Source organism: Ranitomeya imitator, chromosome 2, assembly GCF_032444005.1.
Source record: "Ranitomeya imitator isolate aRanImi1 chromosome 2, aRanImi1.pri, whole genome shotgun sequence".
In the NCBI taxonomy this organism is placed as follows: Eukaryota; Metazoa; Chordata; class Amphibia; order Anura; family Dendrobatidae; genus Ranitomeya; species Ranitomeya imitator.
Window position 1 is genome coordinate 227,051,103 of NC_091283.1, and position 12,900 is coordinate 227,064,002.

Consider the following 12,900-nt stretch of genomic DNA (forward strand, 5'->3'; position numbering starts at 1 on the left):
CAGGTTAGAGGTAACAAGAGAATCCTTTCTCCAGCTGTGCAGCACATGTGGGATCCAAGATGGCACGGAGTACAAAAACAGGAAGAGAAGGAAAAAGATAGGAGGAGCTAAAGACAGAAAGGTGTTGTGGGAAAATTCCATAACAAATATTACAGTGATATAGCAAACGGCCAGTAGATGGCAGCAAAGTATAACAAATGATAGAACCAGGCTTATTAGCACTACAAAAAGGTCCATGTATGGCTGAAAGTCTATCATAATAAACTGAGCAGCACACATTATATATGCATTATATTATATATCAATGGGCTAAGAGGGCTGTATACATTATGTATTATATTATATATCACCGGGCTGTGAGGACTGTATACATTATATATGTATTATATTATATATGACCGGGCTATAAGGGCTGTATACAGTATATATGTATTATATTATACATCACTGGGCTATGAGGACTGTATACATTATGTATGTATTATGTTATATATCACCGGGCTATGAGGGCTGTATACATTATATATGTATTATATTATATATCACCGTGCTATGAGGACTGTATACATTATATATGTATTATGTTATATGTCACCGGGCTATGAGGGCTGTATACATTATATATGTATTATATTATATATCACCGTGCTATGAGGACTGTATACATTATATATGTATTATGTTATATGTCACCGGGCTATGAGGGCTGTATACATTATATATGTATTATATTATATATCACCGGGCTATGAGGGCTGTATACATTATATATGTATTGTGTTATATATCACCGGGTTATGAGGACTGTATACATTATATATGTATTATATTATATATCACCGGGCTATGAGGACTGTATACATTATATATGTATTATATATCACCGGGCTATGAGGGCTGTATACATTATATATGTATTATATATCACCGGGCTATGAGGACTGTATACATTATATATGTATTATATATCACCGAGCTATGAGGACTGTATACATTATATATGTATTATATTATACATCACCGGGCTATGAGGGCTGTATACATTATATATGTATTATATTATACATCACCGGGCTATGAGGGCTGTATACATTATATATGTATTATATTATATATCACCGGGCTATGAGGGCTGTATACATTATATATGTATTATATTATATTTCACCAGGCTATGAGGACTGTATACATTATATATGTATTATATTATATATCACCGGGCTATGAGGACTGTATACATTATATATGTATTATGTTATATACAGTATCACCGGGCTATGAGGGCTGTATACATTATATATGTATTATGTTATATGTCACCGGGCTATGAGGGCTGTATACATTATATATGTATTATATTATATATCACCGGGCTATGAGGGCTGTATACATTATGTATTATATTATATATCACCGGGCTGTGGGGACTGTATACATTATATATGTATTATATTATATATGACCGGACTATAAGGGCTGTATACAGTATATATGTATTATATTATACATCACCGGGCTATGAGGACTGTATACATTATATATGTATTAAGTTATACATCACCGGGCTATGAGGGCTGTATACATTATATATGTATTATGTTATATATCACCGGGCTATGAGGACTGTATCCATTATATATGTATTATGTTATACATCACCGGGCTATGAGGGCTGTATACATTATATATGTATTATGTGATATATCACCGGGCTATGAGGACTGTATACATTATATATGTATTACTAGATGGTGGCCCAATTCTAACGCATTGGGTATTCTAAAATATGCATGTCCACATAGTATATTGCCCAGTCACGTAGTACATTGCCCAGTCACGTAGTGTAATGCTCCATGCAGTTATGGCCCCTTAGATGCCCCATATAATGCTCCATGCAGTTATGGCCCCATAGATGCCCCATATAATGCTCCATGCAGTTATGGCCCCATAGATGTCCCATATAATGCTCCATGCAGTTATGGCCCCATAGATGCCCCATTTAATGCTCCATGCAGTTCATTATGGCCCCATAGATGCCCCATATAATGCTCCATGCAGTTCATTATGGCCCCATAGATGTCCCATATAATGCTCCATGCAGTTATTGCCCCATAGATGCCCCATTTAATGCTCCATGCAGTTCATTATGGCCCCATAGATGCCCCATATAATGATCCATGCAGTTCATTATGGCCCCATAGATGTTCCATATAATGCTCCATGCAGTTATTGCCCCATAGATGCCCCATATAATTTTCCATGCAGTTATGGCCCCATAGATGCCCCATATAATGCTCCATGCAGTTATGGCCCCATAGATGCCCCATGCAGTTATGGCCCCATAGACGCTCCATATAATGCTCCATGCAGTTCTTTATGGCCCCATAGACGCTCCATACAGCATTGTGCCACATGAAATGCTGCTGCTGCTGCTGCTGCAATTAAAAAAAAAATCACATACTCACCTCTCGTCGCTGCTCCTCAGCGTCCCGTCTCTCCGCACTGATTCTTCAGGCAGAGGGCGGCGCGCACACTAATACGTCATCGCGCCCTCTGACCTGAACAGTCACTGCAAAAGGACGGGAAGACGGAACGGCACCTGGCGGATGGAACACGGACAGGTGAATGTTAAATACTCACCTGCTCCTGACGCAGTCCCTGCCTGTTCCATGGTACCGCAGCTTCTTCGCGCCTGCTCGAGGACATGCCATGACCTAACGGTCACATGACCGTGACGTCATGGCAGGTCCTTCTCGCGCAGGCGCGCAGCGCCTGTGATGACGTCGCGGTCACATGACCGTGACGTCATGCAAGATCCTTGTCGCATACTATCCTTAGCACCGGAATGTCGCGAAGAGCGGGAAAGGCGCCGGAGGGTGAGTATATGATGATTTTTTATTTTTGTAATTATTTTTAACATTAGATGTTTTTACTATTGACGCTGCATAGGCAGCATCAATAGTAAAAACTTGGTCACACAGGGTTAATAGCGGCGGTAACGGAGTGAGTTACCCGCGGCATAACGCGGTCCGTTAACGCTGCTATTAACCGTGTGTGAGCGGTGACCGGAGGGGAGTATGCGGACGTCAGGCACTGACTGCGGGGAGGAAGGAGCGGCCATTTTCTTCCGGACTGTGCCCTTCGCTGATTGGTCGTGGCTGTTTTGCCACGACCAATCAGCGACTTGGATTTCCATGACTGACAGAGGCCGCGACCAATGAATATCCGTGACAGACAGAAGGACAGATAGAGAGACGGAAGTGACCCTTAGACAATTATATATATATAGATGTTATACATCACCGGGCTATGAGGACTGTATACATTATATATGTATTATATTATATATCACCGGGCTATGAGGGCTGTATACATTATATACTGTAAGTATTATATTATATTATATATGACCGGGCTATGAGGACTGTATACATTATATATGTATTATGTTATATATCACCGGGCTATGAGGGCTGTATACATTATATATGTATTATATTATACATCACCAGGCTATGAAGGCTGTATATATTATATATGTATTATATTATATATCACCGGGCTATGAGGGCTGTATACATTATATATGTATTATGTTATATATCACCGGGCTATGAGGGCTGTATACATTATATATGTATTATATTATACATCACCGGGCTATGAGGGCTGTATACATTATATATGTATTATATTATATATCACCGGGCTATGAGGGCTGTATACATTATATATGTATTATATTATATATCACCTGGCTATGAGGGCTGTATACATTATATATGTATTATATTATATATCACCGGGCTATGAAGGCTCTATACATTATATATGTATTATGTTATATATCACCGGGCTATGAGGACTGTATACATTATATATGTATTATATTATATATGACCGGGCTATGAGGGCTGTATACATTATATATGTATTATATTATATATCACCGGGTTATGAGGGCTGTATACATTATATATGTATTATGTTATATATCACCGGGCTATGAGGACTGTATACATTATATATGTATTATATTATATATGACCGGGCTATGAGGACTGTATGCATTATATATGTATTATATTATATATCACCGGGTTATGAGGGCTGTATACATTATATATGTATTATATTATATATCACCGGGCTATGAGGACTGTATACATTATATATGTATTATATTATATATCACCGGGTTATGAGGGCTGTATACATTATATATGTATTATATTATATATCACCGGGTTATGAGGACTGTATACATTATATATGTATTATATTACATATCACCGGGCTATGAGGACTGTATACATTATATATGTATTGTTATATATCACCGGGTTATGAGGACTGTATACATTATATATGTATTATATTATATATCACCAGGCTATGAGGACTGTATACATTATATATGTATTATATTATACATCACCGGGCTATGAGGGCTGTATACATTATATATGTATTACGTTATACATCACCGGGTTATGAGGACTGTATACATTATATATGTATTATATATCACCGGGCTATGAGGGCTGTATACATTATATATGTATTATATTATACATCACCGGGCTATGAGGGCTGTATATATTATATATGTATTATATTATACATCACCTGGCTATGAGGGCTGTATACATTATATATGTATTATATTATATATCACCGGGCTATGAAGGCTCTATACATTATATATGTATTATGTTATATATCACCGGGCTATGAGGACTGTATACATTATATATGTATTATATTATATATGACCGGGCTATGAGGGCTGTATACATTATATATGTATTATATTATATATCACCGGGTTATGAGGGCTGTATACATTATATATGTATTATGTTATATATCACCGGGCTATGAGGACTGTATACATTATATATGTATTATATTATATATGACCGGGCTATGAGGACTGTATACATTATATATGTATTATATTATATATCACCGGGTTATGAGGGCTGTATACATTATATATGTATTATATTATATATCACCGGGCTATGAGGACTGTATACATTATATATGTATTATATTATATATCACCGGGTTATGAGGGCTGTATACATTATATATGTATTATATTATATATCACCGGGCTATGAGGACTGTATACATTATATATGTATTATATTACATATCACCGGGCTATGAGGACTGTATACATTATATATGTATTGTTATATATCACCGGGTTATGAGGACTGTATACATTATATATGTATTATATTATATATCACCAGGCTATGAGGACTGTATACATTATATATGTATTATATTATACATCACCGGGCTATGAGGGCTGTATACATTATATATGTATTACGTTATACATCACCGGGTTATGAGGACTGTATACATTATATATGTATTATATATCACCGGGCTATGAGGGCTGTATACATTATATATGTATTATATTATACATCACCGGGCTATGAGGGCTGTATATATTATATATGTATTATATTATACATCACCGTGCTATGAGGGCTGTATACATTATATATGTATTATATTATATATCACCGGGCTATGAGGACTGTATACATTATATATGTATTATATTATACATCACCGGGTTATGAGGACTGTATACATTATATATGTATTATATTATATATCACCGGGCTATGAGGGCTGTATACATTATATATGTATTATATTATACATCACCGGGCTATGAGGACTGTATACATTATATATGTATTATATTATACATCACCGGGCTATGAGGACTGTATACATTATATATGTATTATATTATATATGACCGGGCTATGAGGGCTGTATATATTATATATGTATTATATTATATATCACCGGGCTATGAGGGCTGTATACATTATATATGTATTATGTGATACATCACCGGGCTATGAGGGCTGTATACATTATATATGTATTATATTATACATCACCGGGCTATGAGGGCTGTATACATTATATATGTATTATATTATACATCACCGGGCTATGAGGGCTGTATACATTATATATGTATTATATTATATATCACCGGACTATGAGGGCTGTATACATTATATATGTATTATGTTATATATCACCGGGCTATGAGGGCTGTATACATTATATATGTATTATATTATATATGACCGGGCTATGAGGACTGTATACATTATATATATATTATGTTATACATCACCGGGCTATGAGGGCTGTATACATTATATATGTATTATATTATATATCACCGGGCTATGAGGGCTGTATACATTATATATGTATTATATTATATATGACCGGGCTATGAGGGCTGTATACATTATATATGTATTATATTATATATGACCGGGCTATGAGGGCTGTATACATTATATATGTATTATGTGATACATCACCGGGCTATGAGGGCTGTATACATTATATATGTATTATGTGATACATCACCGGGCTATGAGGGCTGTATACATTATATATGTATTATATTATACATCACCGGGCTATGAGGGCTGTATATATTATATATGTATTATATTATACATCACCGGGCTATGAGGGCTGTATATATTATATATGTATTATATTATACATCACCGGGCTATGAGGGCTGTATACATTATATATGTATTATATTATACATCACCGGGCTATGAGGGCTGTATATATTATATATGTATTATATTATACATCACCGGGCTATGAGGGCTGTATACATTATATATGTATTATGTTATATATCACCGGGCTATGAGGGCTGTATACATTATATATGTATTATATTATATATCACCGGGCTATGAGGACTGTATACATTATATATGTATTATGTTATACATCACCGGGTTATGAGGACTGTATACATTACATATGTATTATATTATATATCACCGGGCTATGAGGGCTGTATACATTATATATGTATTATGTTATATATCACCGGGCTATGAGGGCTGTATACATTATATATGTATTATATTATACATCACCGGGCTATGAGGACTGTATAGTTACGTCCGTATATATTTGGACAGAGACAACATTTTTCTCATTTTGGTTATAGACATTACCACAATGAATTTTAAACAAAACAATTCAGATGCAGTTGAAGTTCAGACTTTCAGCTTTCATTTGAGGGTATCCACATTAAAATTGGATGAAGGGTTTAGGAGTTTCAGCTCCTTAACATGTGCCACCCTGTTTTTAAAGGGACCAAAAGTAATTGGACAGATTAAATAATTTTAAATAAAATGTTCATTTTTAGTACTCGGTTGAAAATCCTTTGTTGGCAATGACTGCCTGAAGTCTTGAACTCATGGACATCACCAGACGCTGTGTTTCCTCCTTTTTGATGATCGGCCAGGCCTTCACTGCGGTGGTTTTCAGTTGCTGTTTGTTTGTGGGCCTTTCTGTCTGAAGTTTAGTCTTTAACAAGTGAAATGTGGCTCAGTTGGGTTGAGATCAGGTGACTGACTGACAGGTGATTAGAAAAATGTTGTCTCTGTCCAAATATATATGGATGTAACTGTATACATTATATATGTGATTTAAGTTGTTGGGGGTGTTTAGGAGGCTTACTAAACTTAGTTTTAGAGTTTTTAAGCAAAACTTAAAACAATCCCCTTAAGAGAATTTGTCATCATGTTTTTGCTATGTATGCTGAGAACAGCATGATATCGTAGTATAAGGCTGATTTTAGCGATGTGCCACTTAAGGTACCGTCACATTTAGCGACGCTGCAGCGATATAGACAACGATGCCAATCGCTGCAGCGTCGCTGTTTAGGTCGTTGTGTGGTCGCTGGAGAGCTGTCACACAGACAGCTCTCCAGCGACCAACGATGCCGAAGTCCCCGGGTAACCAGGGTAAACATGGGTTACTAAGCGCAGGGCCGCGCTTAGTAACCCGATGTTTACCCTGGTTACCAGTGTAAATGTTTTTTTTAACTAACAGTACATACTTACATTCCGGTGTCTGTCCCCCAGTGTCAGCTTCCCTGCACTGTGTAAGCGCCGGCCGTAAAGCAGAGCGGTGACGTCACCGCTGTGCTCTGCTTTACGGCCGGCCGGCGCTGACACAGTGCAGGGAAGCTGAGGCCGGGGGACAGACACCGGAATGTAAGTATGTACTGTTTGTTTTTTTTAACTTTTACAATGGTAACCAGGGTAAACATTGGGTTACTAAGCGCGGCCCTGCGCTTGGTAACCCGATATTTCCCCTGGTTACCAGTGAAGACATCGCTGGATTGGCGTCACACAAGCCGATTCAGCGATGACTGCGGGTGATCAGCGACCAAAAAAAAGGTCCTGATCATTCCCAGCGACCAACGATCTCCCAGCAGGAGCCTGACCGTTGGTCGCTGTCACGCATAACGATTTCGTTAAGGATATCGTTGCTACGTCACAAAAAGCAACGATATCGTTAACGAAATCGTTATGTGTGAAGGTACCTTTAATGGCCTGTTTTGCTATTTCAGTTCAATCGGTGTTTTCTCAGCAGCAGATTATCACTACAGGATAATTGGCTTCGTGTCTGGTGCACCCACGGCCCCAGCACTAATTAGCAGCACTCTGTCACAACACCGTGCACACAGAAAGCTGTGGTATTTGCTGGGTTATCCAGAGCTCAATAATTGAATTATGCTAAATCTGCAGCGGAGACAACTGTGACTCCATTATACTGCTGCACCCAGTAATTTTTGTAACACATCGCTGCAGTCAGGGTCTCTGTCCCTACATCAGTCTGTAATCGCTATCATTTTACATAGCAGAATCTTGCTGACAGATTCCCCTTAGGGTATGTACACAAAACGTCTTTTTAACCCCTTTCTGACCTCAGACGGGATAGTACGTCCGTGGTCAGATCCCCTGCTTTGATGCAGGGCTCCGCGGTGAGCCCGCATCAAAGCCGGGACATGTCAGCTGTTTTGAACAGCTGACGTGTGCCCGCAATAGGCGCGGGCAGAATCGCGATCTGCCCGCACCTATTAACTAGTTAAATGCCGCTGTCAAACGCAGACAGCGGCATTTAACTACCGCTTCCGGCCGGGTGGCCGGAAATGACGTCATCGACGACCCCCGTCACATGATCGGGGGTCGGCGATGCGTCAGGGTGGTAACCATAGAGGTCCTAGAGACCTCTATGGTTACTGATCACCGGTGGCTGTGAGCGCCACCCTGTGGTCGGCGCTCACAGCACACCTCCATTTCTGCTACATAGCAGCGATCAGCAGATCGCTGCTATGTAGCAGAGGCGATCGCGTTGCGCCTGCTTCTAGCCTCCCATAGTGGCTATTGAAGCATGGCAAAAGTTAAAAAAAAAAGTTAAAAAAAAGTGAAAAAAATAAAAAAAATATAAAAGTTTAAATCACCCCCCTTTTGCCCCAATCAAAATAAATCAATAAAAAAAAATCAAATCTACACATATTTGGTATCGCCGTTCTCAGAATCGCCCGATCTATCAATTAAAAAAAAGCATTAACCTGATCGCTAAACGGCGTAGCGAGAAAAAAATTCAAAACGCCAGAATTACGTTTTTTAGGTCGCCGCGACATTGCATTAAAATGCAATAACGGGCGATCAAAAGAATGTATCTGCACCAAAATGCAAACATTAAAAACGTCATCTCGGCACGCAAAAAATAAGCCCTCAACCGACCCCAGATCACGAAAAATAGAGACGCTACGAGTATCGGAAAATGGCGCAATTTTTTTTTTTTTTTAGCAAAGTTTGGAATTTTTTTTCACCACTTAGATAAAAAATAACCTTGTCATGTTAGGTGTCCATGAACTCCTACTGACCTGGAGAATCATAATGAGTTTTAGCATTTAGTGAACCTAGCAAAAAAGCCAAACAAAAAACAAGTGTGGGATTGCACTTTTTTTGCAATTTCATCACACTTGGAATTTTTTTCCCGTTTTCTAGTACACGACATGCTAAAACCAATGATGTCGTTCAAAAGTACAACTCGTCCCGCAAAAAATAAGCCCTCACATGGCCAAATTGATGGAAAAATAAAAAAGTTATGGCTCTGGGAAGGAGGGGAGTGAAAAACGAACACGGAAAAACGAAAAATCCCAAGGTCATGAAGGGGTTAAGGTGGATTCTAAGAAATAATTGTGCAGGAACTACACAAGCTGTTGCTTTGTTAATTATGCCGCATCTTCTCCATTAACTATAACTGGAGTAGGTCACACAATTATGTAGAAAAAAAGCCATTTAACTCATCTTGCAAATATGCCGATGGAGCTCACTCAGGTTCCTTGCAAAAGAAGTTAGAAGTGCCTATGTGGGCTTTACATCTGTTGGATCAATAGAAGGGTTGTCCACTGTTCGGAAAACCCTGTTTCAATCAGCATGTTTTCCCTAAGTGAAATATCAGCACATAAATCCACCTCCAGTGGCGGCACACCATTCCAGTGGTGTCAGTTCTCGCTGTCCCTGATCTCGTGGCACATTATGCTATGCGATCCCTGCAGCCATTCCGCGCTGCCTTGACTCTCCCTGCCTTCAGACAAATCAAGAGGAAGTCCGAGCAGTGGCTGGCCGCTCACCTCCTCTCCATTCATGATTCTTCTGATGGAGGCGAGAATGAAGTGAATAGTGATTGGCCACAGGGCTCGCTTGGCATAATGTGATGTGAGCCCAGGACAGCGAGAACTGACACCACTGGAACAGTGAGTATTGGTGATGTTATTTTACCCAGGGCAAACATTCTGATTGAGACAGTGTTATCTGAGCAGTGGACAACCCCTTTTACAACCCCTTTAAATAAGCAGCAGTGATTACATTGGTTTCATGGATTCTATTTTCCTAGCTTACATTATAAGCTGAGTATAGATGAGAGACCATTCGATGTTGCATGACTTTTTGAAGCTTTTTAATTCGAGATGTTTTCTCTGTATTTTAGGATCCCGTAAGGATGACCTTGACAAAATTGCTCCTTGATGTGTAAGACTTCTTCAGATTCATCTGCAATGAGTGGAAAGTCTTTACTGCTTAAAGTCATACTGTTGGGGGACGGTGGCGTTGGAAAAAGCTCCATTATGAATCGATACGTAACAAACAAGTTTGACTCTCAAGCATTTCACACCATAGGCGTTGAGTTTCTTAACAGGGATCTTGAAGTTGATGGCCGGTTGGTTACGCTACAGATTTGGGACACTGCTGGCCAAGAACGCTTTAAGAGTCTTCGCACTCCCTTCTACAGAGGAGCCGATTGCTGCCTACTTACATTTAGCGTGGATGACAGACAGAGTTTTCATAATCTGAGCGGCTGGAGAAAGGAATTCATATTTTATGCAGATGTTAAAGAACCTGAACATTTTCCGTTCGTTGTTTTAGGCAACAAAGTTGATAAGAACAATCGGGAAGTTAGCACTGGCGAGGCACAAGGCTGGTGCAGTGAAAATGGCGGATACCCATATCTAGAAACAAGTGCCAAGGATGACACAAATGTTGCTGGTGCATTTGAAGAAGCAGTAAGACAGGTCCTAGCCATGGAAGAACACATGGACCATACAGTGTTTGGTCATACTGTAGATCTTTATCACAGCGACCGCTCAAAGTCAGTGTGCTGCTGAAAAAAAGGCTAACAGAAACGACTAGGAAGTTAGCGGAATGTTTCCGTAATAACATTGCAGGTCCTGAGAATCTACGGAGATCTGAGGAATGGAAATCAGCCTTGATGCGACACCGAATGCATATTCTTATTGTATGGTTTCCAGGGGCAGTGCACATCGAATTGTAAACTGGTGGGCTGAGCGCATTATATATTAATATGCCTCATGCAGTAAGTGGCACAGATAGTCAAAAAAAAGTACTAATATCATTGTCATTTCTTGTAGCTAATGGCACTTGGGTAACTATAGAAAAATATTTATTGCATATTGTAAAGGGGAAAGGTGGTTTTGAGATAAAAACTCGATTGCAAAAAATATTAAATGCCAAGTCATAATAAACTTACCTGGAATTCTGATCCGATTGCTCACCTCTGGCCTTCTTCAAGATTTCCTCATCCTGGATTTAGATTTTGAGGTGTCATTAAAGAACCTGTCCAGGACTGAAATATTGATGATCTATCCAGAAAATGTTCTCTAGGGGTAAAATGGTTTCTGCATTGTGGTTGTACCTGTACCCCTTCTGATTATCCTCTCTCATCCCTCACTTGAACATGTTGGATGTCTTTTTTTTTAATCATGAACAGCACACTCCTCTGCCTCCAATCGTCAGGACAATTACGCAATTGACTGATGACTGATGGACGAGGTTGCAGCCGCTTTCACTACTAGGCCGGTTATTGGGGAATTCACTGTGAATCTATAGTATATACACATCCGATTCCAACACATGGAATATAAATATACTGTATACTCTGGTGCTGGCACTGCCAAACTCAGCCATAATCCAAGCATAGCTAGCTGTTATCACCAATCGGTTGTACAGGTCAGTACAGGTAGCATATGGCTTCACAGTGGTGCAGTTCATAGAGCAAGAGGAACAAAGCTATTACATTTGATTTATTTAATATAAAAAGTAGGCAGCATTTCTAAAAATATACAAAAGATATTATAAAATGGGCTAAAACAGTAGAGTATATAAAATTATATAAAGTAAAAGAGGGTAACAAAAGAAAAGTACGTAACCTGTGTCATGGAAGTGGTGAAGAATTTAGTGGAGTGAACTCTCCTTTTAGAAAAATAGTTCAAAAACGCAGTGAACTGCGTTTTCCAAGACTGACGATGACAATAATTCAGAATCTGTGTTTATCAGATAAAACTAACGCCCACATATCTCCCATGGATGACCTCAGATTGTGGCTGGTCAAAATGTGACACGGCTAGGTCCCCAAAAATGATCGGATCCTCAAGTTTCAGGATATCTACCCACCTAGAGGTCCCAGGTGGCAGATGTGAAT

General features: G+C 38.9%; 1 protein-coding gene across 1 annotated transcript in view; it reads left to right on the forward strand.

The window, feature by feature from the left end:
• The window catches only part of RAB9B (RAB9B, member RAS oncogene family), a 30,289-nt gene extending 18,598 nt beyond the window's left edge, over nt 1-11,691 (forward strand). Inside the window, exon 2 of the mRNA XM_069748663.1 lies at nt 10,894-11,691. Coding sequence (XP_069604764.1) covers nt 10,931-11,566 — 636 coding nt within the window. The 5' untranslated portion in view covers nt 10,894-10,930 and the 3' untranslated portion in view covers nt 11,567-11,691. The remainder of the gene's footprint in view (nt 1-10,893) is intronic.
• The last annotated feature ends 1,209 nt before the right edge of the window (nt 11,692-12,900 follow it).